Source organism: Cebus imitator, unplaced genomic scaffold, assembly GCF_001604975.1.
Source record: "Cebus imitator isolate Cc_AM_T3 unplaced genomic scaffold, Cebus_imitator-1.0 Scaffold235, whole genome shotgun sequence".
Taxonomy (NCBI): domain Eukaryota; kingdom Metazoa; phylum Chordata; class Mammalia; order Primates; family Cebidae; genus Cebus; species Cebus imitator.
The window spans coordinates 3,459,095-3,484,569 of NW_016107550.1; the positions used below are offsets into that span (position 1 = coordinate 3,459,095).

At 49.4% G+C, this 25,475-nt stretch overlaps 3 protein-coding genes across 4 annotated transcripts in view; 2 read left to right on the forward strand and 1 right to left on the reverse strand.

Moving 5' to 3' along the window:
* Positions 1 to 6,894, forward strand: part of LOC108282158 (leukocyte-associated immunoglobulin-like receptor 2) — a 13,048-nt gene extending 6,154 nt beyond the window's left edge. Inside the window, exons 1-4 of one of the 2 annotated variants that reach the window (XM_017497974.2) lie at positions 2,718 to 2,835; positions 3,554 to 3,589; positions 5,739 to 6,032; positions 6,741 to 6,894. In XM_017497974.2, the coding sequence (XP_017353463.1) occupies positions 2,802 to 2,835; positions 3,554 to 3,589; positions 5,739 to 6,032; positions 6,741 to 6,784 (408 nt within the window). In that variant the 5' untranslated portion in view covers positions 2,718 to 2,801 and the 3' untranslated portion in view covers positions 6,785 to 6,894. Of the gene's footprint in view, positions 1 to 2,717; positions 2,836 to 3,553; positions 3,590 to 5,738; positions 6,033 to 6,740 lie in introns of those variants that run through there. The other variant, XM_017497975.2, reaches the window with a different exon arrangement.
* Positions 6,895 to 12,962: 6,068 nt separating this feature from the next.
* LOC108282174 (putative killer cell immunoglobulin-like receptor-like protein KIR3DX1) lies at positions 12,963 to 18,143 on the reverse strand. The gene is given in 7 exon segments (XM_017497988.2): positions 12,963 to 13,037; positions 14,117 to 14,152; positions 14,154 to 14,416; positions 15,087 to 15,392; positions 16,936 to 17,214; positions 17,858 to 17,893; positions 18,106 to 18,143. Coding segments are annotated over 7 exon segments (1,029 nt in total). The 5' UTR covers positions 18,140 to 18,143.
* Positions 18,144 to 20,620: 2,477 nt separating this feature from the next.
* On the forward strand, positions 20,621 to 24,835 carry LOC108282175 (putative killer cell immunoglobulin-like receptor-like protein KIR3DX1). The gene is made up of 5 exons (XM_017497989.2): positions 20,621 to 20,756; positions 20,969 to 21,004; positions 21,648 to 21,926; positions 23,470 to 23,775; positions 24,444 to 24,835. Exons 1-5 carry the CDS (start codon positions 20,723 to 20,725, stop codon positions 24,833 to 24,835), a joined length of 1,047 nt encoding a protein of 348 aa, XP_017353478.1. The 5' UTR covers positions 20,621 to 20,722.
* Positions 24,836 to 25,475: the final 640 nt, after the last annotated feature.

The window sequence follows — 25,475 nt, forward strand, 5'->3', positions numbered from 1 at the left end:
TGAGTGAGGAAGCTGTGCCAGGCTGGACCTCTGTTTTTGGGCAAGGAAGCTGTGCCAGGCTGTATCTCTGTTACTGATTGAGGAAGCTGTGCCAGGCTGGACCTCTGTTACTGAGTGAAGAAGCTGTGCCAGGCTGGATCTCTGTTTTCGAGTGAGGAAGCTGTGCCAGGCTGGATCTCTGTTTTCGAGTGAGGAAGCTGTGCCAGGCTGGATCTCTGTTTTGAGTGAGGAAGCTGTGCCAGGCTGGACCTCTGTTTTCGGGCGAGGAAGCTGTGCCAGGCTGGATCTCTGTTTTCGAGTGAGGAAGCTGTGCCAGGCTGGATCTCTTTTTTGAGTGAGGAAGCTGTGCCAGGCTGAATCTGTAGCACACCTTGGACCTAAACCTTCTCCAGCTGGGATCAAAGTCTTAGAGGAATGCAAAGGTGAAGGGCCCCCCTGAGAATATGGAACCGTGACATATCTGTATCACCCTTTATGGAAAAACCCTGAATAACTGCCATGTGTTCCGTGACCTTTGATGTCGATTCTGTCAGCACGAGGAATCTTTTGAGTATTGATGAAGATCTTGGATATGTTGGTGGTTTCACAGCTGTCAGAATTCACCTAATTGCACAGATTAAATGGATGCAGTTAGTTTGCAAATTAATCCTTGATAACGCTGATTAAAAATCCCTAATGAAGACCTAAAAGGAAAAGAGGCAGGGCGGAGAATCTAATACACAGAAGCCATTCTGTAAGAGAAAGGAGAGCTCAGGAGCAGGAAAGTCATTCTCAGGAGCGACTTTGTTTTGGCCTCCTGTTGAATGTTAAGTTTCAAAACAAATGTAGTATCCCTTGCAACCTTGAGAAGTTGGAGAGTGATTTTAATTCATTCTTATGATGAGGTGGAAGCTTCTGGAATCTGTACCCCTGCACTTTATCCTTCTGCCCCATGATCTACGTAACCATGAAAATAAAGTTCAGTTATTCATAGTCATATAATCATCAAAGTGAGAACCAGGTTCAGTATTCAGCTCAAGTCTGGGGATTCCATCTTTCCTTAATTTTTGATGGTATAACCTTCACTTAGTTTAAGGAATTAAAAAATCTTTAATATATGGAAGCAGTTTTAGTTGGCTTATTGTCTTCTTTAGATGGATTGCTGTCCCATGAACTTAGTCTAACATATTCACAGAAGATGGGTTAGGTTGGAAGGACGTATCAGAACTGCAGTGTGCAGAACTCTGGGAGACCAGGCTTAGCTTCGTTCCCCTGTCTGTCCACGAGATCCAAGCTTGAGATCATGACAGCCACCACGTCTCGGGAGGGGGACTGGTCAGCAATGCAGTGGTCATGCTGGAATGTTTCAATGTTTTTGAAATATTTTCACTATTTTGATGCTAAAAACTTTTTTTTTTTTTTTTTTTGAGACGGAGTCTCTGTTGCACAGGCTTTTTATGTAACCCACCGTTATCAAGAGATGGATGTGGTTCCCAGGAACACTGTCCTATTCTGCTTTAAGTATGATTGGTCATATCTGGTCATGTGCCCTGCTCTGAATCAAACACTGAAAGTGGATTGCTAAAATTGCCTTCATCTAAACTCCATTTCCCTCCACTGGCTCCCTGGGCTTGGAGCATCAAACAGAAATGGCTTTCTGTGAGTCAGGAAGAAGTGAGCACAGCTGCTGTGTAGACCCTCGTCAATGTCTGCTGCAGTCACACCTGGAGACGAGCTCCCCAGGGTCCTCAGAAGCAGTGGGGATGAGAATCCATGATGGGAGCGGGGTGCTGCCCTGCTCAGCTGCGTGATGCAAAAATGCACTGCCGGTCCGGGTCCTGCTTCTCATTCCAGCACCCAGCTGGGTGCCCATCTGGCCCCACACCTCAACGCCAGGTTCTGAGCACAGTCTCCTGACCATTCAACCCCTTCAGGATTTGGCATGCGCAGTTGGACCACCCCACCCCCACTGGAGCCAAATGACACTGAGGGATGAGGGGAAGATAACTCATGTTAGTAGAGAGAGAGAGTGTGTGTGTGTGTTTGTTATATAATATATATAATAACAATTAAAATTGTTAATTGGGCTGGGAGTGGTGATTCATGCCTGTAATCCCAGCACTTTGGGAGGCTGAGGCGGGTGAATCATTTGAGGTCAGGAGTTTGAGACCATCCTGGTCAACATGCTGAAACCTCGTCTCTACTAAAAATATAAAAATTAGCTGGGTGTGGTGGTGCACGCCTGTAATCCCAGCTACTTGGGAGACTGAGGCAGGAGAATTGCTTGAACCCGGGAGGCAGAGGTTGCAGTGAGCCGAGATCCGCCATTGCACTCCAGCCTGGGTAACAAGAGTGAAACAATGTGTCAAAACAAAAACAAAAAAACCACCTTGTTGGGATTTCAGCAAAAATCACGATATTAAAAACTTGGGGAAGGGCTTATATGGCCCCCGTTTCAAATACGAGGCAACGTCGACCCCTGGTTTTGTAACGTGTTGCCCAGGAGCATGGGCTGTTGACTTGTGGAGTTGGGATGACGTCCCAGCCAGTTTGTTGTGTGACCTTTATTCTGCCTTGTCCCAGAGATTTAGAAAAAGTACACATCAGATAAGTAGTTTAACGTCACCTGTCTGTGAGTAAGCGACATTTTTTCAGAAACCACGGCCCTCCCTCCCGTCTCACTCGTGAGAAGTGTGAAAAGAACAGAATAAAAAGCTCTTCCTCTTGTGTGAGGCTGCTGTGGTGGGAACCCCACAGGCAGGAGGCGCCCGGCCAGCACATCCCGCCCGCTGGCATTTGCTGCAGAGTCTGGGACCGGGGTCATGTCTCCCCACCCCACCGCCCTCCTGGGCCTAGGTGAGTCCTGGAGGCAGCGGGGAGGGCTGGAAAGTTCCCTGCTCAAGCCTGACTCCAGTCCTGAGGATTCTGGGGGGGAAGTCTCCTCCTCCCCCAAGACTGCCCTGCTGCTCTGCCCAGGGCCTAAGTCTGACCAGAGAAGACCTTGTCCTAAAAGCAGGGGCCTGGGTGTGGGGATGAGGTCAGCTGTAAGAGGGACTAGGGTGCCGGGCGCAGTGGCTGACGCCTGTAATCCCAGCACTTTGGGAGCCGAGGAGGGTGTATCACCTGAGGTCAGGAGTTTGAGACCAGCCTGGCCAACGTGGTGAAACCCCGTCTCTACAAATACAAAAATAGCCGGGCGTGGTGGCTCACGCCTGTCATCCCAGCTACTTGGGAGGTTGAGACAGGAGAATTGCCTGAACCCAGGAGGCGGAGGTTGCGGTGAGCCGAGATCGTGCCACTGCACTCCAGCCTGGGACACAAGAGCAAAACTCCATCTCCAAAAAATAAAAAACGGCTTGGGGAGCAGGTGCCTTTTTGGAAGAGGAGACTTTGGGATTTATCTTGAAACCATTTTGCAGCAAGAAGGATTATACTCAGACAGTGATGTGGAGGAGGGGTGGTTTTGTCGTTAGGAAATGCTGAATGCCCCCAGCTGCATGGAGCCCCCTTTTGATAGCAGCCCCGTATGAGGACTGGGTGGTGGGCATTTCTCTCACCGCGGCTTCTCTTCCAGTGCTCTGCCTGGCCCAGACGATCCACATGCAGGAGGGTGAGTCCCATCTTCATCCCGTCTCCCCAGGCCCCTCTGTACCCCAAGGGCAGTTCTGGGTGGGAGTGATGTTGATTCTCAGAGGGCCTGGAGGGATCCCCTGAAATGTATCCTAGACTGCAAACGATTCCAAATGTGAAATGCACAGCCCTCACCCCTTTCTCTCCTTCATTCTCCTCCTGTCATATTTTGCTTTTCTTATTTTTAACTAACAAATCTTATTTTTAATTGACAAATAATTATGTATGTTTGTGGGATACAATGTGATGTTACAACGTATGTAAACATTGTGGAAAGATTAAATAAGGCTAACATACCAATCATATAACATACCTATTGTGATGATAACATTTAAAATATACTTTTAGCAATTTTGACACATGTAAGTTATTATTAACTACAGTCAGCCTGCTAATAGAAACTTTGTATCATTTGATCAGGGTCTCTCCCAAGCTCCCGACCTCCAGCCTCTAATACCATTATTCTACTCTCTACCTCTGTGAGATGACTTGTTTTTTGAGATGGAGTTTCACTCTTGTTGCCCAGGCTGGAGTGCAGTGGCGCAATCTCAGCTCACTGCAACCTCTGCCTCCCAGGTTCAAGCGATTCTCCTGCCTCAGCCTCCCGAATGACTGGGATTACAGGCATGTGCCACCACGCCCGGCAATTTTTGTATTTTTAGTAGAGACAGGGTTTCACTATGTGGGCCAGGCTGGTCTCGAACTCCTGACCTCAGGTGATCTACTTGCCTCGGCCTCCCAAAGTGCTGGGAGTACAGTTGTGAGCCACCACGCCCGGCCGAGATGAACTTTATTTTAGATTCCACATGTGGCGTTTGTCTTTCTGTGCCTGGCTTATTTCACTTAGGGTAATATCCTCCAGTTCATCCATGTTGTTGTGAGTAACAGAACATCCTTCTTTTTCTGGGCTGAATAATATTCCACTGCATATGCACACCACATTTTCCTTATCCGTTCATTTGTGGGTGGACGCTCAGGTTATTTCCACGTCTTGGCTGCTGTGGGTCGTGCTGCAGTCATCACGGGAGTGCAGGCGTCACTTCCACACACCGATTTCCACAATGATGGGTCAAATCCAACATGACCAAGGCTGAGCCCGGGAGCTTTCCCCAGATGAGCCCACACTTCCCACGGCAGCTCCTTGGCGGGGAATATGACAGTCACCAAGGGCAGACTCTGAAGATTCATCCTCTTCTCCATCCTCCTAGATGCATCCTGTCACCCAGTGCTGGTGATTTCACTCTAAATTTTTCTCATCTTTCCCTCTCTTCCTTTACTTTTCCTGCGTCTCCCCTCAGGTGATCCACCCGCCTCAGCCTCCCAGAGTGCTGGGATTAGAGGCGTGAGCCACCGTGCCGGCTCTGATGTTTTAAAAATAATTAATTCCATTTAAAATTGGCCAATTAAAACTGCATTTATCATGTCCAGTATGACGCTGTGGGCAATGCGCAGGGTGGAACGGCTACATCGAGCTAGGTCACGGAGGCATTCCTCCCGTGCTAATCATTTTTTTGTGGTGAGAACACTTAGAATCACCTCTGTTAGCAATGTCCAGTAATGCAATACCTTGTTGTTAGCTGCAGTCACTGTGTTGTACATCACGTCTCTTGAGTTGATTTCTCCTCTCTAACTAAAACCTTGTATACTTTGAGCAACATTCCCAGGCTGATTTTCCCACTGTGAGTGCCCTGGTGTCCCGTCTGCTCAGCTCAGGTAGTTTCTACTGCTTCCTCGCCCCTCTGTCCCCTGTCCTTCACGAGTGACCGTGTCTCCCCATGCTGTGCCTCCCTCCCACCCTCTGTCCCTCTGGAAAGTGGCCGTGGGCTTTGCAGCAGACACGAAGGGCCCCAGGCCGCTCTGACTCTTCCCACGTGACCCTGAGCGAGGCTCAAGCTGTGAGCAAGTCTCAGGGTCCTTAGTGTCCACTGGGAAAATAACTCTGCAGCGATGAGAATTCACACGCAGGTGGAAGGTGCAGGAGGCGGGAAATGTTCTGAAGTCGGGCTGTGGTCGTGGCTGCATAACTGTATAAATTTGCTAAAAACCCTGAATTGTGAGGCTAAAATGATGTGTGTGGCATGGTGACCTCCTGCAGTGGACACTGAGACCCTTCTCTGCTTCCCTCCTAGGGGCCCTGCCCAGACCCTCCATCTCGGCTGAGCCAGACACTGTGATCCCCCTGGGGAGCCCTGTGACCTTCCACTGCCGGGGCCCAGCTGGGGTTCACGCATTCCGCCTGGAGAGGGAGAATAGATCCCAGTACAGAGATAATTATGATGTGTCTCTAGTTAGTCCGTTTTTGTCAGAGGCCACATTCCGCATTGACTCAGTGAGTGAAGACAGCGCCGGCCGTTATCACTGCCTCTATCATAAGGCCTCCAGATGGTCTCAGCCCAGTGAGCAGCTGGAGCTCGTGGTGAAAGGTGAGGACGCCACCTGGACCCTGCCCTGGTCTCAGCTCTGCCCGCGAGCTTGTCCTCAGGTCCCTGGACCCTGTCCCAGCTGCTGTCCTCTCTCTGTGGCCACTCTTGCCCTCCTCCTGACTCCCCGGCCCTCCCCTCCTCCTCTCCCTCTGCCCACACCTCCCCTCTGCCCTCACGCCCACTTAGGTCCTGGCACCCTGGTCCCCTCTGGACGCCACAGATGGCCTGGACACTCAGCCCAGCATCGGGTGGGCTCAGAGCTGCCTCTGCTTGGCTGGGTGGGGAGTGGGTTCCCAGAGATTAGGGGGCAGCCCCCCTACAAGGGGCTGTCTTTTCACACGGGATGGATGGTCCTCTTGTTATTCCTCTCCCCTGAGCCGGAACCTGCCCCAGGGAATGTGCTCCACCTGCTGTGGCTCATCTCCCATTGGGCAGAACACAGGGTCCGGGGGTGGCTCCTGACCAGGGCTGGACAGTACTGTGGGAAATCCTCTGGTATGTGACCACACGGACCCCTGGGTGTGCTCAGCCGCACAGATGTCCTGGAGTCAAAGTCCAACCCACTTTCATGTCCCCCCAGGGCCTCAAAGGAGTCCCCTAAGGTCAAGCAGAGCTGGTGGGGCGGGGAGCAGAGGGAGTGACCAGTCCCTGGCAAAATGGGGTAAGGGTTGTTCCCATTAATACTGAGGAAGTATTCTCTCCTCACAGGGACTGTGGCAGACACGGAAGCCTCCGGGTTTGACTTACTATGAATGAGGAGAAATGGCCTCCTGCCTAGTGAACCTCAATGGGGAGAAATAATTGCAGTGAGCAATAGAAAATGCACATATGCCTTTACATGCATACACAAATAAACATGTATGATTTGCAATGTGGAATTTCACATCTATTATTTAAATTATATTAAATATGTTTACATCATATATTATGTATATAAGGAACATAATAATTATTATTTCTTCTGTTGTTTTATTTTTATTTATTTTTTGACATGGAATCTCTTTGTGTTGTCCAGGCTGGAGTGCAGTGGTGTTAATCTAGGCTCACTGCAACCTCCGCCTCCTGGGTTCACGTAATTCTCCTGCCTCAGCCTCCTGAGTAGCTGGGGTTACAGGCACCCACCACCATGCCTGACTAATTTTTGTATTTTTAGTAGAGACGGGGTTTCACCATGTTGGCCAGGCTGGTCTTGAACTCCTGACCTTGTGATCTGCCTGCCTTGGCCTCCCAAAGTGCTGGGATTACAGGCTTGAGCCACTGCTCCTGGCCGGGAGCCGCTCTTTAAAGGTGCACGTTTCCCCTAATGTCCAAAAAGAAGTTCTATAAAAAATGGGCATTCTGGTGCCGGGTGCATTGTGATGTTGAGAGTGATGGGTCCTACCCATTTCTGGGGCTAATGCTTTCATTAAATTGAATCTTGGAGATGGTGAAGTTGAACAGGCAGGAGCTTGGAGCCAGACATGCACACAGAGGATTGCCATAACCTAGTGTGTTTCAGGCAAATCCCTTCACTAGAATGAGATTATCTTTACTGAGATCGCCATGACTTCTGCCTTCTAGTTACACCGTGAACACACAGAGATAGAATTTGTGGAACGCCCAGTCCAGCTTCTGCCTCCCAGGAGCAACTCAGAAACTGCTGGTCTTACCCCCTTGTGCAAACCCTAAATGGCTTATGTCTCTGCGCAGGGCTGGCTACATTTTCCGTGAGCTGTGCAATCGGAGTTCCAAGGCGGGTTTAATGCTTCGCATTGCCATCCTGATGTTTGAACTTGGGGCCTTCTATTTTCATTTTGCACAGGGTCCCGTGGATGACGTAGGCAATGCAGCAGGTATGATTTTGCATGAGGATTTGTCAGGCTGATTTTAGTTTGTTATCTTTGTGTATGTCTCGCAGAAAATCTTTGAGCCAGGAAACTGAGAGCAGAGCCAAATATCCCAAAATTCAAGGGAAAAGCAGCAGGGGAGGTTGTTGGCTTGATTTACTACAGATTTAAAGTGTGCATTTGAATATTGAATAAATTATCAGGTCTTCCCTCTCTGTCTGTCCATTTACAATTAATACATGCATCCATCCATTCTTCCAACATATATCTGTAAGTATCAGTCCTATTTCATACAATTAACTAAGAATGAAAAATAAAGCGCCGGGCGCGGTGGCTCAAGCCTGTAATCCCAGCACTTTGGGAGGCTGAGGCGGGTGGATCACGAGGTCAAGAGATCGAGGCCATCCTGGTCAACATGGTGAAACCCCGTCTCTACTAAAACTACAAAAAAAAAATTAGCTGGGCATGGTGGCACGTGCCTGTAATCCCAGCTACTCAGGGGGCTGAGGCAGGAGAATTGCCTGAACCCAGGAGGCGGAGGTTGCGGTGAGCCGAGATCGCGCCATTGCACTCCATGCACTCCAGCCTGGGTAACAAGAGCGAAACTCCGTCTCAAAAAAAAAAAAAAAAAAAAAAAAAAAAAAGAAAAATAAAGCATGTGCTTCACTGACACGGATCGTATACTTTGAGCCCTGCTAGTCTAGGGGATGTGATAGATGTCCAGAAATAACTACAGAATAGATAACTATGCACTATGACATTTGTATGTGGAATCACTCCTTGGATACAGGTGATTAGAAAATAGACTGGCACAGCTCTCCTATCTCGGAAAGGGAGTCATGAGGAAGTGATGTTTGAGGACCAGGTTAGTGGTCAGGAGCGGGCATACTGAGGGCTGGGAACTCCAGCAGGATGAGAGGGTGTAGACGGCAGTCCCCATTGCAAAGGATCATGGCTACCCAGTGCCCTGGGAGCCCCCCTCGTCCTAGAATCAGAGCTGGGCTGATTCTCCTTCAGTCCGCCCTGTTGCCCCACAGCACTCACCTCTTCCATTCCAGGAAGTGTAGGGCTGGCTGTGTGAAAGCCGTGGCACTGTCTCGGCCACATTTGTCTAGATTGGGGCAGATGATGAGATCATGGTGTCGAAGAACACAGGTTTACAGAATGTGATCCATGAGAACTTCCGACATGGAAATGCCACAGGCAAGGGCAGCCATGTCTGCCCATGAGGTTTCCTGTGGCTCACTGAGGATCAAGGAGGAGGCAGCCGTCCTGAGCACGGTTCAGAATGGAAGGAGCCACTGCTTGATTCTGAAACCACTGCCCGGTGGGGCTGAACCCCATTTCTGAAGTAACCACCGAATCCATGTTGGTGGCCTACATCCCAACTCACATTCAGGGACCCGGTGGGTACAGAAACCCAGAAACACACATTTTAGTTTTTTAGGCTCGCTCTGTCACCCTGGCTGGAGTGTAGTGGTGCAATCTTGGGTCACTGCAACCTCCACCTCCCGAGTTCAAGCAATTCTCCTGCCTCAGCCTCCCAACTAGCTGGGATTACATGCACACTTATGCGGAGCCGTAATGCCGCATGTGTCACTATGTCAGGCTGATTTTTGAATTTTTAGTAGAGACGGGATTTCACCATAATTTCCAGGGTGGTCTTGAACTCCTGACCTCAGGTGATCCATCCACCTTGGCCTCCCAAAGTGCTGGGATTACAAGCATGAGCTACCACACCTGGTCTTAAATTCTTCATTGCATGCCCTGTGATGTAGGCACAATGCTTGTGTAGAGGCGTTTTTGACTTGGGCAGTGGCTTCTTGTCAGATTGGACTCAGGAGATGATGCACAGGCAGGTGGTGATCATGCTTTGAGGGGCCACGTGGCCAACAGGTGGAGGAACTGCTGTCACCCATCAGCAGCTACCTTGTTGGAAGCTGAAGGCCACGTGCAGCTTGTGGCTTTCTCTTCCCAAATTCAATCCCACCTCAGTAAGTTGTATGGAAAATAAACATAGGCTATAAACAAACACGTGCCTTTACCAATAACAACAAATAGACTTATGAGTCAACACAGGAAAATCAAGAATTATTGCCAGTATTCCCCTAAGACCCTGAGTTTTCCATCTTGAAGAAAACCTTCCAATGTCACCATTTATGTTACCATGATAACGCGTTACATGGAATGCAATGCTATTTCTTTATGTATCAAATTTAGTTCAGTTATTATTGACTAAATAATAGATATTGTCTTTTTTGACCTCAAATTAATAGAACATCTCTGCACCACAGATCTAAAACTTCCCTTCATTTATTTACAATCATATTTGAAGTTGATTGGTATTATGGTGTATAGTTTATTTGGTTCAATTTTGTTGCCACATAATCTTGATGTATACGTGCATATTGTACATGTTCAGTACTTGTCAAATTGACTTTTAATGTATGTGTCTACATGAATGACAACACTGTCAAGATTCCTGTGAATATGTCATCATGCAAATGCACACATTTTCCTCTAGGGCATACAGCTCTGGGTCAGACTTGTGTGTCTCTTTCTTTAAAAAGACAATTCTAAAATAGTACTCAAATGGACGGATGCAATCCGGACTTCTACCCTCAATCTGCAGGAGTTCTAAAATACTTAAAACTTCTTCCAGTTGATAATCGCCATTGTTTTAGGGAAGGTGATTTAGAATTTGTTATCAAATTTCACTGAAATGGTAGCACCACACTGAAGTGTAAATTATCATATTGTGACCCATTAAATATAAGGAACATGTGCACATTGATGCTCTCAGTGAGGTGCACTGCAGCTGGCTCACACTCACTTGCAAAACACAATTCCATTCTCCACGTTCCAAATCAGCATTCAGGGCATTGGCACGGCCACTTTGAAGCTGGCCATGAAGACAGTATTTACACGAAATAAAGAGGCAAATACCACAAGACAGAGCTTTTAAATACTATTTTTTCATAGAATTGAGTCACTAGCACACCTGCGGGCTGGCACTTTAAGTGCGCGTTGACATTCAAATGTGTAGTATTTCTGAAGCAATACTATACATTTCTTCCAAGTGTCATCTGATGGAGGGAGATGAGTTTGAGGATTCCCAAGAGGGTTTTAGCAAATTATTATAGACTTCTTAGTTTCAGACTTATTTTCAGCCATTTATTCCATCATGTAAACCATATTCTGTGTCTTGAGCTGAAGAGACAGAGCTCAATAGCACAGATGAGGGAATATCTTAACTAAAAGTCAGTGACAATGCATTCCAAGAAGACCAGAGCATGGAGTTTACATTGGTATGGGTCTGCACCTGCCATGGGTGATGTACCCTCATTTTATAAGGTAAGCAAATCGGAGACAGAAGTCAAGGAAAGTCAATAACAGTAGGAAGGGAAGACATCAGAATTTAATTGAGGAAGAGTTCTGAACTAGAACTCTCGAACACGATGACATTTATTTCAGTCCATATTCTCCGCAGACAGTTCGCCCAATATACGATGATGATTTCCTTCCGAAGCCTTCTGGGGTTATGAGATTTGATTTCAAGTCTCTGTTGTTCTAAATGGTGCATTGTTTTCTATCATTGTCCTCTTCTTCCTGCATTTTGGGTGTTTTTCTGTTTTTCTGACTGTGCATGACTCCAGGAGGAGGACTCCAAGGGCCAAAAGGACCAAGACAGCCATGCCCATCCTGATGAGATTCCCTTCTGTGTAATCCTGGGGATGTGAGCCTGGGAATTGTGGGCAAAGATGTCACCAAAGTAGTGAAGACCAAAATCATCCTAACGTCCCTGGATGCCCACGCAGGTCACCCACATTCCCCTGCACAGTCATAACCTTTCAACCTGATCCATAACTGAGAACACCTCTGTATTCAGCAGCCTTGCATTCCGAGGTGTTTTGTAATGATCTCCTGTCATCAGCTGCCCCTGAGAACTGCAGAGAGAGGGGGAACATGAGGAAACCTAGGGGGATTAACTATGCTATTCTCCGATGCTCAGTATGTCTCTTAAATCAGCTAATCACTTGAGAAAAGCATGTCCAGTAGCATACCATTCATAAGATTTAGATGCAGAGAAGAGAATTTGGAGCTGCAGGTTTTCTGAGCAGCAGGAAAATAAAAGACTGGAGTTACCAGTTACCTTTCCTTTGCTTCACCCCAGATATTACTTTCTTATCTCTGGCTCAGAATTATGTATTTCCATCCTGCTTTTTATTTATCTATCAACCTGCTTTAATCAAATAAATGGAAAAATATCTGCAATGCATTAAGCGTTTTATCTCTAGGATCCAAGAATACTTCAATTAATATAAGTAATTGCTTGCAAATATCTACATATATAAGATACACTCTATCAATTTTACAAAAGTAACACCAGAACACCAGCTCTTTGGGGGAGAAATAGAGAATACTGCACATGTGTTCATTTATAAGGTGTTTTGGAAAATGATGGGACCAGGCTCAGAACCTGGCATTCCTGAAAATTGGGACAAACTTTTTCTTCCTTTGTTTCTTTCCTACAATGGCCACTGAATATATCCCTAGTGGGCTGATGTTCCAAGAGGGGTGCATTTCTGCACCTCCTTTCCCAGAGACACACTGGCACAGAGGTTCAGGAATGATAGATCCCTTTGGTTTTCTGGATAAGATGCTGCCTTTCATACATAAGAAAATGAAGTCCCAAATTTGGATAGAATTGTGTGCATATGCTCAATCTAAAGAGTGTCTGGATCGGCTCTACTGAAGTTAATAATTCTCAGGGAATACCTCAACCATCTTGAGCCCAAAAAGTTCTCTACTCCTACAGTGGGGCTGATTCCATGGGTTCCTGGGTTGCCTCTTTGAAGCCTGTAGGATCAGCGCCCTGGACAGGGGCGAGAGGTGGGCTTTGCTCTTCTCTCCTTCCTCAGCTGGGACAGTTCCTTCAAGAATTTCCTTTCTCACGGACCACCCAACCAGCACCAATGACTGCAATGCTTGGAACTTAAATCCCTTCTCTTCATTCCAGGTTCCCCTCAAGCTCCTCTGGAAATGACCACTTCCATAAAGATTGCAGGTGGAGAAGGAGAAGGAATCCACAGCGATTCACAAACTAGGTGAAGAATTCTTTGCTCACCAGTTTCAGGAGTTGTCTCCGTGGGTGACAGGAAAGTACTCTGAGGGATTCCTAGGAAAAAAGACAGAGAATGGGTGTCCGAGAATCGTTCCTCGCCCCACTGAGGTAAGAGCATTCTACGTGGACTGCCCATCTCCTGCCCACCCCCTTCCTCGTCCCACTGAGGTAAGAACATTCTACGTGGAGTGTCCGTCCCCTGCCCACCCCCATTACTCACCCCACTGAGGTAAGAACATTCTACGTGGACTGCCCATCTCCTGCCCACCCCCTTCCTCGCCCCACTGAGGTAAGAGCGCTCTACGTGGAGTGTCTGTACCCTGCCCACCCCCCTTCCTCGCCCCACTGAGGTAAAAGCGTTCTATGTGGAGTGTCCATCCCCTGCCCACCCCCTTCCTCGCCCCACTGAGGTAAGAACATTCTACGTGGAGTGTCCGTCCCCTGCCCACCCCCATTCCTCGCCCCACTGAGGTAAGAACATTCTACGTGGAGTGTCTGTCCCCTGCCCACCCCCATTCCTTGCCCCACTGAGGTAAGAGCGCTCTACGTGGAGTGTCCATCCCCTGCTTACCCCCTACTCTGCCATTCACCTAATGACTAATACAGGCCCTGAGGTCTCTTGTCAGAATCCTTTGAGAACAGACTCCCTCCCCTGAGACGTGAAAAAGGAGAGAGCGCTGAGAGATGCCTGGTGATGTCAAGAGACCTTATCTACAACAGGGTAATAAATATCTACATTCGCCAAATGGGAAATCTCTCTGTGTCTGAGAGGTCAGGAGGAGCTCCTGGAAAATGGATAAGGGTGAGCGGCTGATGCAACCCCTGATCTCCCCAATCTTTATGTGGCCTCCCCTGCTCCTGTGTTTGACTGACCCAGTTCTTCATTCACCTGGATTCGTAGGCCCCCAAAGTGGGCCTCCATGTAGGACATGGAGAAGGGTGTGAAGTGCCCCGATTCCTATCCTACACACTGACAGCACTGGTCATTCTCAGCCTCTCTTTTTCTCTGAATTTATCATGGCTTTATTTTGTCCAGAACCCCTAAGATTTCCTGAGCTCCAGCAGGATGCCCCTCAGATTTAGCTCCAGGATACAGTGGGCACCAGAGCATGCAGCAGGCGTGGGTTCCTCACCTGTGACAGAAAGGTGCAGGGGCTCACTGGGGGCCGACCACTCATATGGCGAGGCTTTGAAAGAACCGTAGCATCTATAGGTCCCGCCATGGGCTGGCGTTGCGGGGCCCACGGAAAAGTTGGCCTGGAACGCTCCCCTGTGTCCCTGCCCTCCACTGAGCCACTGGCCATGAGGAGCCCCCTCTCTCCACAGATGGTACCAGTCAAATGAGACTTCAGAGATGCAGAATAATGTCACGTTCTCTCCCAACCCCACCATGGGGCCCACCTGGGTGGAGAGAGAAGGCTTTTTGTGTTTTCCTGGAAGAAAAAGAGGCTGATTTTAGAACACTCCTGAGTGCGTAAACAAAGTCCTCTCTCTCCCTGCTGTCATCTTGGGGGCAGATTCCGAATGTCGGCTGCTGCCTCTGTCAATCTCATCTTCCTCTCTAGGGTCCTGACCCAGCCTGGGTCTGTGTCGTTTCACTTCCTCTGCCTTTCATAGATTCCCCGTGGCTTTTGACTGTGTCTCTGTGGCTTACTGCCCCTTGAAGCCATATGGGGTGTGGGGTTCTCCTGGAAAATGGGAGTTACTTTGTGCTTTGAGAGGTTTCAGAAAACGGAGTGCCGGCCTTGGGTTCCCTGACGTGGGACTAAGGACTACATGAGTCTCACTATTTCTCAACTCTGTGTGTTGAAAAATACAAGAATCTCTGGAGGAGCAGAAGGAACTTCACGGGCTCCCACTGCAGGGAAGAACTGGCTTTGCCCCCAAACCCAAGGAGTTAGAGGTGACAACTTGCCGGGGAGGGTGAAAGTGACCCCTCCCCCTCCTTAAGCACTAAGACATGTTGAACCCCTTTGCTGAGCTCCTGCTCACAGTCCCTCTGTTCCTTTATTTTTCTTCCTCTCCTGAGGTTTGATTAACAACCCCATCACCCCAGGAAGCTCCCAGGGCACCAGTGGAGCACGATGGTCCAGCCACACTCACCTGTGATCACAATCTCCAGGGGGTCACTGGGAGCCGAGCACTCATAGCAGGAGTGACTGAAAGAACCACAGCATCTGTAGGCCCCCGCATGGGCCGGCGTCACAGGACCCAGGCGAAACACAGCCTCGATGTAGTGAGTCCCAGCCTCCATCCCCGCGTCAAGCTCCTGGGAATGCTGTGTGTGCCCCTCTTTGTATAAGATAAATTCATCAAATGCCAGCTCCGAGTGACAGCGCACGGTCACCTGGGCTCCCGCAGCCACCGGGGAGCTTGGGTGTGCAGAGATGGATGGTTTTCTGAACGCACCTGGGAGCAAAGACAGAGGAGTTCACATGGCTCACCCTCCTCACCCCTCACCTGGGACCTCAGGGTGAAGCTCTCCCTCGTCACCGCCAAAGCCCATCCACGTCCTTCCTGACTGTGTGTGCGTGTTCTCTCCGCACCGCTCCCCGTGCTCTGCCTTGAGGCCATATGAGACGTGCGGTGCTCCTGGAAAGCGGGAATTGCTCTGTGCTTTGAGAACCTTCAGCAAACACAGTGCTGGCTTAGGATCCCTGACATGGGACCATGAGGTTATGAGCCTCACTATTTTTCAACGCTGTGTGTTGAAAAATACAAGAATCTCCAGAGGATTAGAAAGAACCTCCCAGGTTCCCACTGCTGGAAACAACTGGTTTTGCCCCAAAACCCAAGAGGTTATACGTGACTACTTGGAGGGGAAGGTGGCAGTGACTCTGTTTCCTACTTAGGCAGAAGGACACGGCAGACCCCTTGGCTGAGCAGCTCCTCACAGCCTCAGCCTCCATCCAGATCCTCCCGGAGCTTTCCTAGCCTGGATCTCCCGGCCTCACCAAACCTGCTCTCCTCCCTTCTCTTGCTTGAAAGACTCAACCTCTTGTCTTCTCCTACTGAGCTTGTTGATTATGAGACTCACTGCACACTGTCCCTTCCCTGCTTTATAGGATGGGCAGGGCGACTCTACAGGATGAGTTTGTAACTTTCTGTGGGACATTCTGCACATCCATCAGGGAGAAGGGACGAATGTCAGGAGACTGAGAAGGAGGAGGAGGGAGGAATGGGTGCCTTTCCCAATCATGTCCCACTGAGCCACCGGACACGCCTCCCGAGGGAACTGTGACTTCCCCAAGGCTCTGGCTCCTTCAAGGCAGGAAAACGACTTCCCTGGGGAAACGCTGGAGCTGGGGTCAGGGGACATCTCTCCTCCCTGAATCCACCTTGCTGGAGTTGGAACCAACACCCTGCACCTGCTACTTCCCAGGGAGATTGTCCTGCTGCTCGGCTTCCTCCCTCCTCCACCAGGGAAGCTGATTCCTCACATGAAATGCCCTATCTTTAAATTCTCAGGATGGCTTCTGTGTCCACAGTGAGTGCATGACCAGGAATCCCACAGTGGCTCTCTGGACTCACTGGGTGTGGACTCTGGGAAAGACTAATTTCATTAGGGTATACTTAGGCTTTACTTTTTCTTCACAGTAGCCACGACAGTTTTAGGTTCTGACGAATCCTCATCGTTAACAGGAATGAGCTCCTTCCCCAGTACTAACATGAAGGAGGCAGCAACCCGAGTCCTGCTCACCTCTCATCTTTAATCGATGGAGGGAAGTAAACACACCCCACCAAACCTCCAGTTTCTTTTGCCCCTTGGACAATTTCTTCTGCAGTTTTGCCATCTTGGAGGAAGGCAAAATCCACTCACAAAATAGCCTCTCCCACTGGAAGCTGTGTGAGCTGTGATCACCACGCTGTGTATTAGATCTCTAGAGCATTGTCATCCTGCAACCCTGGGAAGGACACCTAGTGGACACGGGATGGGCTGGACTTCTCCTACCTGTGACCACGATCATCAGGGAGTTGCTGTGAGCTGACCGCTGTGAGGTGCGGCTGAAAAATCCAGAACATCTATAGGTCCCAGCGTGTCCTGCGGTCACGGGGCTGATGGTGAAGTCACTGGAACGGCCAGTGAGCAATGCCCGGTCCTGGGTCCCAGATGTTTTGTATATTGTGAATGTGGCAAACCGATGATGGGAATCACAGGAGAGAGTCACACGTCCTCCCAGGGGAACCACAGGGCTCGGCCGGGCCGACAGGGAGAGCTTGTTGGGAGCACCTGGAGGAGGAGGAGGCGCAGCCTAGAGAGGGAAGTGTGGAGCCCCCCCCACTGTCCTTGGGGTCTTTCCTTCTTCACATTGGTCTGCTTTGCCCTGTAACGTGGGTCTCCTGATGCCCTGGGTACCTGGTGGTGGGACAGGGACACAGCCCACCCCAGAGTGGACACGAAGGTCTTCCCAGAACAGTGTTCTACTGGGCATGGTGATACAACATTGAGCCAAGTTGCTCCTAACTTTTGTCTACAACAACAGACATCTGTGCGTGGAAGAGAGGGAGGAAACCGACCCGATTCAAGCAATACAAAACACATCAACTCATTTAAACAATTCCCAACACAAGTGCCCGGCACCAGGTCCCTGCCTCCTGACAGAGAGTGCCCCAACCCACCCCCAGACACCCGGATTCTCAACATCACAGGCTCCTTCAGAAGACTGGATGAGTCAGAGGGGCTGCCTACAGGGGGTTTCTAGAACAAGATGGTGCCTGGGGTCTCCCCAGGACCCCCCTTCCTGTGTTTCCGGGGCTCACGGCAAAGCCCTCCCCACGTCATCTGCGTCGGCCTGACTCGTGTCCACCCTCCCTGCCTGGAGAACACTTTGTGTTTGGCCAACACGGCGTCCTAGGACTGGGACAGGACTCACCCGCCTGTGTGCAGATCTTCTGGCCCAGGCACAATCCTGGGGAAGGAACAAAACAAAACAACAACGACAAGCGATGGCGCGTCTGCACGTGAATCCTGCCCTCCTTGTCACGGTTTGTCAGCTCAGCCTGGATTCAGAGGGCGGATGAACCTGGCTTCCCACGCCCAGTCCCAGGTTGTGGAGATGCCGGGTCTTCAAGAGAGCATTTTCCATCCCAACCCTGCCCTCCTTTCCCTTCCAGGACTCACCCAGACACAGGACGGCGATGAGTTTGGGGGCCATGGTGCCTCTTCTATTGGGCCGGACACAGGGGTTGAGCTAAATTGGAAAATGAACAGGATGTGGCAGCCATGGTTTCGCAGTTTGCAGAGCTTAGAGGTTGCCCCCCACACAGGAAGATGACCAGCCTCACTCTAAACATAGGGGGTGACACAGACAGTATTCTGGTTCAACATAGCCCCTAGCAAAGCCCTGACTTGAATCCCCGCACTAAACAATCATAATGTCTTTTTTTTTCTCTTTGAGATGGAGTCTTGCTCTGCCGTCAGGCTGGAGTGCTGTGGTGCGATCTCAGCTCACTGCAACCTTGCCTCCCGGGTTCAAGCGATTCTTCTGCCTCAGCCTCCCGAGTAGCTGGGACTACAGGTGCATGCCACCACGTCCGGCTAATTTTTGTATTTTTTTTTAGTAGAGACGGGGGTTCACCATGTTGGCCAGGATAGTCTCGATCTCTTGACCTCCTGATCCACCTGACTCAGCCTCCCAAAGTGCTGGGATTACAGGTATGAGTCTCAATTTCAAAGTTAACTTTTCTACATGCAAAATTGTAGAATGGTATCTTAATATCTTATTGCCTTTTCTGAGAACTATGCATGATTTGATTTCTGTTATGCAATATTCCCCTGCCAAATGAAAATAGATGCATTGTCAGTGTTGTAAAATGGCTGTACAATAAAACAGAAATGTTTATTCTGTTATGTTCAAAATTTTGCAAATTGAGAACGATTTTCAAGTTCTTAAATTTTTCCTCCGTGCTTCAATAAGTTAAGAACAACAAAAGTTGATTTTGTGTTATTGACACAAAAAGTATAATTGATATGTCATTGCGCTGTGTCTTGCCACATCCCAGTGTATGCTTACTTCTTAAATCTTTAATTTATATTAAATAAAAATTGCATTGGATTAAAACCGTTGACTTCACAAAGTTGTTGGCCTCATTCCAACATGTAAACACTACTAAGCTCCCTTCCTGGCAAGAAACCCACAAACACCATCAAGTGCTTGCAAGCAACGTCAGATCAACAAGTTCTCCTCATTTTTAACCAATGCGTGCTTTATATTTTCAAGTGGGTATTTGCCTCATGGTTTGCTTGGAGGGTGACTGTCCTCTACTGAAGTCTCGAACTTTACAAATCTCACTTCCAAGTCAATAAATTATAACACATTTTATGAATCATAGAACAGTGTTTAATATTTGGCATCACTGATTGGTAAAAAATCTTTCTCATGGGTGATACATTTGCTTACAGGTACAGATATGTGTATCACAGCATTTATTTAATGTATTTTTCTACTGTAGAATATATTTAATTAAATGGTAACATCAAATTCATCCTCTGTCATATGTAATTAGGTATTTTCTATAAGTGGAAAACACAACAGAATCTGACAACCATTGCTGGGTGTTATGGGGTCATCACTCTGGAAAAAAAAAATGTGTTCTCATCTAGTTTATTTTTACCTTGACATTCCCCGTGTCCTGCAGTTCCACCCTGGGGTGTAAACTCAGGGAAACCCACTCATACAATCCAGGACACACAGGCGAGAATGTTCAGGGCAACCTTTGTCCAAAAAACAAAATGCCCGGTGAAAACATATGTCATGTAAGCCGAAAAGGACAAAGACATAGAGGAATATGCAAGCCGCTGACTGCAGTCTATCTGTCGGTAAATTTAAACAAGAGGTGTGCAGTGTTACGAGCACAGCGGTATCATTTCACAATCAGAAACACAAAACCAACTGTCCTTTGTTCTGTGTTTAAAACTTAAACATACACATACACACACACAAATATTACCGGATGATAGCTATGATATGGAAGACACATATTTACAAAAACAACACAGAAAACGTTCAAAATCGTGTGTGTGTGCTTTGAGAAGTTCTGGGACGGGTGAGAGACGAAGCATGAGTTGATCCTATTCCTGTGAAAATGCTCCGTTTTTTTCCAGTGGTGATTTTCTGGAAGAGAAATATAGAGATCTGTGTCTTCAACCACAAGTCAAGGAAGGATTTCAGAGAAATCATCAAGAACCAGAATTTGCACTCTTGGTTCTGTGTTAATAACACAAAATCAATTTTTGTTGTTGTTAGCTTACTGAAGCACGAAAGAAAACTTTAAGAACTTGAAAATAGTCCCCAGTTTGCAAGTAATTAATTTGCAACTTTGAACATAACAGAATAAATATTTCAGTTTTATTGTACAATCATTTTACAACACTGATAATAAATCTATTTTCATTTGGCAGGAAAATGTGCGTAACAGAAATCGAATCATGCATAGTTCTCAAAAAAGGCAATAAGATATTAAGATACCGTTCTACAATTTTGCATGTAGAAAAGTTAAATTTGAAATTTAGATATTAGTGGGTTGGTCAGTGTTGGGGTTCAGGTCGGGCCTTTGCTAGGGGCTATGTTGAACCAGAATACTGTCTGTGTCACCCCCTATGTTTAGAGTGAGGCTGGTCATCTTCCTGTGTGGGGGGCAACCTCTAAGCTCTGCAAACTGCGAAACCATGGCTGCCACATCCTGTTCATTTTCCAATTTAGCTCAACCCCTGTGTCCGGCCCAAGAGAAGAGGCACCATGGCCCCCAAACTCATCGCCGTCCTGTGTCTGGGTGAGTCCTGGAAGGGAAAGGAGGGCAGGGTTGGGATGGAAAATGCTCTCTTGAAGACCCGGCATCTCCACAACCTGGGACTGGGCGTGGGAAGCCAGGTTCATCCAACCTCTGAATCCAGGCTGAGCTGACAAACCGTGACAAGGAGGGCAGGATTCACGTGCAGACGCGCCATCGCTTGTCATTGTTGTTTTGTTTTGTTCCTTCCCCAGGATTGTGCCTGGGCCAGAAGATCTGCACACAGGCGGGTGAGTCCTGTCCCAGTCCTAGGACGCCGTGTTGGCCAAACACAAAGTGTTCTCCAGGCAGGGAGGGTGGACACGAGTCAGGCCGACGCAGATGACGTGGGGAGGGCTTTGCCGTGAGCCCCAGAAACACAGGAAGGGGGGTCCTGGGGAGACCCCAGGCACCATCTTGTTCTAGAAACCCCCTGTAGGCAGCCCCTCTGACTCATCCAGTCTCCTGAAGGAGCCTGTGATGTTGAGAATCCGGGTGTCTGGGGGTGGGTTGGGGCACTCTCTGTCAGGAGGCAGGGACCTGGTGCCGGGCACTTGTGTTGGGAATTGTTTAAATGAGTTGATGTGTTTTGTATTGCTTGAATCAGGTCGGTTTCCTCCCTCTCTTCCACGCACAGACGTCTGTTGTTGTAGACAAAAGTTAGGAGCAACTTGGCTCAATGTTGTATCACCATGCCCAGTAGAACACTGTTCTGGGAAGACCTTCGTGTCCACTCTGGGGTGGGCTGTGTCCCTGTCCCACCACCAGGTACCCAGGGCATCAGGAGACCCACGTTACAGGGCAAAGCAGACCAATGTGAAGAAGGAAAGACCCCAAGGACAGTGGGGGGGGCTCCACACTTCCCTCTCTAGGCTGCGCCTCCTCCTCCTCCAGGTGCTCCCAACAAGCTCTCCCTGTCGGCCCGGCCGAGCCCTGTGGTTCCCCTGGGAGGACGTGTGACTCTCTCCTGTGATTCCCATCATCGGTTTGCCACATTCACAATATACAAAACATCTGGGACCCAGGACCGGGCATTGCTCACTGGCCGTTCCAGTGACTTCACCATCAGCCCCGTGACCCCAGGACACGCAGGGACCTACAGATGTTCTGGATCTTACAACCACACCTCACAGCGGTCAGCTCACAGCAACTCCCTGATGATCGTGGTCACAGGTAGGAGAAGTCCAGCCCATCCCGTGTCCACTAGGTGTCCTTCCCAGAGTTGCAGAATGACAATGCTCTAGAGATCTAATACACAGCATGGTGACCACAGCTCACACAGCTTCCAGTGGGAGAGGCTATTTTGTGAGTGGATTTTGCCTTCCTCCAAGATGGCAAAACTGCAGAAGAAATTGTCCAAGGGGCAAAAGAAACTGGAGGTTTGGTGGGATGTGTTGACTTCCCTCCACCGATTAAAGATGAGAGGTGAGCAGGACTCAGGTTGCTGCCTCCTTCATGTTAGTACTGGGGAAGGAGCTCATTCCTGTTAACGATGAGGATTCGTCAGAACCTAAAACTGTCGTGGCTACTGTGAAGAAAAAGTAAAGCCTAAGTATACCCTAATGAAATTAGACTTTCCCAGAGTCCACACCCAGTGAATCCAGAGAGCCACTGTGGGATTCCTGGTCATGCACTCACTGTGGACACAGAAGCCATCCTGAGAATTTAAAGATAGGGCATTTCATGTGAGGAATCAGCTTCCCTGGTGGAGGAGGGAGGAAGCCGAGCAGCAGGACAATCTCCCTGGGAAGTAGCAGGTGCAGGGTGTTGGTTCCAACTCCAGCAAGGTGGATTCAGGGAGGAGAGATGTCCCCTGACCCCAGCTCCAGCGTTTCCCCAGGGAAGTCGTTTTCCTGCCTTGAAGGAGCCAGAGCCTTGGGGAAGTCACAGTTCCCTCGGGAGGCGTGTCCGGTGGCTCAGTGGGACATGATTGGGAAAGGCACCCATTCCTCCCTCCTCCTCCTTCTCAGTCTCCTGACATTCGTCCCTTCTCCCCGATGGATGTGCAGAATGTCCCACAGAAAGTTACAAACTCATCCTGTAGAGTCGCCCTGCCCATCCTATAAAGCAGGGAAGGGACAGTGTGCAGTGAGTCTCATAATCAACAAGCTCAGGAGGAAAAGACAAGAGGTTGAGTCTTTCAAGCAAGAGAAGGGAGGAGAGCAGGTTTGGTGAGGCCGGAAGATCCAGGCTAGGAAAGCTCCGGGAGGATCTGGATGGAGGCTGAGGCTGTGAGGAGCTGCTCAGCCAAGGGGTCTGCCGTGTCCTTCTGCCTAAGTAGGAAACAGAGTCACTGCCACCTTCCCCTCCAAGTAGTCACGTATAACCTCTTGGGTTTTGGGGCAAAACCAGTTGTTTCCAGCAGTGGGAACCTGGGAGGTTCTTTCTAATCCTCTGGAGATTCTTGTATTTTTCAACACACAGCGCTGAAAAATAGTGAGGCTCATAACCTCATGGTCCCATGTCAGGGATCCTAAGCCAGCACTGTGTTTGCTGAAGGTTCTCAAAGCACAGAGCAATTCCCGCTTTCCAGGAGCACCGCACGTCTCATATGGCCTCAAGGCAGAGCACAGGGAGCGGTGCGGAGAGAACACGCACACACAGTCAGGAAGGACGTGGATGGGCTTTGGCGGTGACGAGGGAGAGCTTCACCCTGAGGTCCCAGGTGAGGGGTGAGGAGGGTGAGCCATGTGAACTCCTCTGTCTTTGCTCCCAGGTGCGTTCAGAAAACCATCCATCTCCGCACACCCAAGCTCCCCGGTGGCTGCGGGAGCCCAGGTGACCGTGCGCTGTCACTCGGAGCTGGCATTTGATGAATTTATCTTATACAAAGAGGGGCACACACAGCATTCCCAGGAGCTTGACGAGGGGATGGAGGCTGGGACTCACTACATCGAGGCTGTGTTTCGCCTGGGTCCTGTGACGCCGGCCCATGCGGGGGCCTACAGATGCTGTGGCTCTTTCAGTCACTCCCGCTATGAGTGCTCGGCTCCCAGTGACCCCCTGGAGATTGTGATCACAGGTGAGTGTGGCTGGACCATCGTGCTCCACTGGTGCCCTGGGAGCTTCCTGGGGTGATGGGGTTGTTAATCAAACCTCAGGAGAGGAAGAAAAATAAAGGAACAGAGGGACTGTGAGCAGGAGCTCAGCAAAGGGGTTCAACATGTCTTAGTGCTTAAGGAGGGGGAGGGGTCACTTTCACCCTCCCCGGCAAGTTGTCACCTCTAACTCCTTGGGTTTGGGGGCAAAGCCATTTCTTCCCTGCAGTGGGAGTCCATGAAGTTCCTTCTGCTCCTCCAGAGATTCTTGTATTTTTCAACACACAGAGTTGAGAAATAGTGAGACTCATGTAGTCCTTAGTCCCATGTCAGGGAATCCAAGGCCAGCACTGTTTTCTGAAGCCTCTCAAAGCACAAAGTAACTCCCATTTTCCAGGAGAACCCCACACCCCATATGGCTTCAAGGGGCAGTAAGCCACAGAGACACAGTCAAAAGCCACGGGGAATCTACGAAAGGCAGAGGAAGCGAAACGACACAGACACAGGCTGGGTCAGGACCCTAGAGAGGAAGATGAGATTGACAGAGGCAGCAGCCGACATTCGGAATCTGCCCCCAAGATGACAGCAGGGAGAGAGAGGACTTTGTTCACGCACTCAGGAGTGTTCTAAAATCAGCCTCTTTTTCTTCCAGGAAAACACAAAAAGCCTTCTCTCTCCACCCAGGTGGGCCCCATGGTGGGGTTGGGAGAGAAAGTGACATTATTCTGCATCTCCCAAGTCTCATTTGACCGGTACCATCTGTGGAGAGAGGGGGCTCCTCATGGCCAGTGGCTCAGTGGAGGGCAGGGACACAGGGGAGCGTTCCAGGCCAACTTTTCCGTGGGCCCCGCAACGCCAGCCCATGGCGGGACCTATAGATGCTACGGTTCTTTCAAAGCCTCGCCATATGAGTGGTCGGCCCCCAGTGAGCCCCTGCACCTTTCTGTCACAGGTGAGGAACCCACGCCTGCTGCATGCTCTGGTGCCCACTGTATCCTGGAGCTAAATCTGAGGGGCATCCTGCTGGAGCTCAGGAAATCTTAGGGGTTCTGGACAAAATAAAGCCATGATAAATTCAGAGAAAAAGAGAGGCTGAGAATGACCAGTGCTGTCAGTGTGTAGGATAGGAATCGGGGCACTTCACACCCTTCTCCATGTCCTACATGGAGGCCCACTTTGGGGGCCTACGAATCCAGGTGAATGAAGAACTGGGTCAGTCAAACACAGGAGCAGGGGAGGCCACATAAAGATTGGGGAGATCAGGGGTTGCATCAGCCGCTCACCCTTATCCATTTTCCAGGAGCTCCTCCTGACCTCTCAGACACAGAGAGATTTCCCATTTGGCGAATGTAGATATTTATTACCCTGTTGTAGATAAGGTCTCTTGACATCACCAGGCATCTCTCAGCGCTCTCTCCTTTTTCACGTCTCAGGGGAGGGAGTCTGTTCTCAAAGGATTCTGACAAGAGACCTCAGGGCCTGTATTAGTCATTAGGTGAATGGCAGAGTAGGGGGTAAGCAGGGGATGGACACTCCACGTAGAGCGCTCTTACCTCAGTGGGGCAAGGAATGGGGGTGGGCAGGGGACAGACACTCCACGTAGAATGTTCTTACCTCAGTGGGGCGAGGAATGGGGGTGGGCAGGGGACGGACACTCCACGTAGAATGTTCTTACCTCAGTGGG

Excerpts from the sequence above, each read along its gene's own strand:
- LOC108282175 (XM_017497989.2), top strand. The coding sequence starts at position 20,723 with ATGGCCCCCAAACTCATCGCCGTCCTGTGTCTGG. Across the intron at positions 20,757-20,968 it reads CATCGCCGTCCTGTGTCTGG|GATTGTGCCTGGGCCAGAAG; the intron begins GTGAGTCCTGGA and ends TTCCTTCCCCAG. Across the intron at positions 21,005-21,647 it reads GAAGATCTGCACACAGGCGG|GTGCTCCCAACAAGCTCTCC; the intron begins GTGAGTCCTGTC and ends CTCCTCCTCCAG.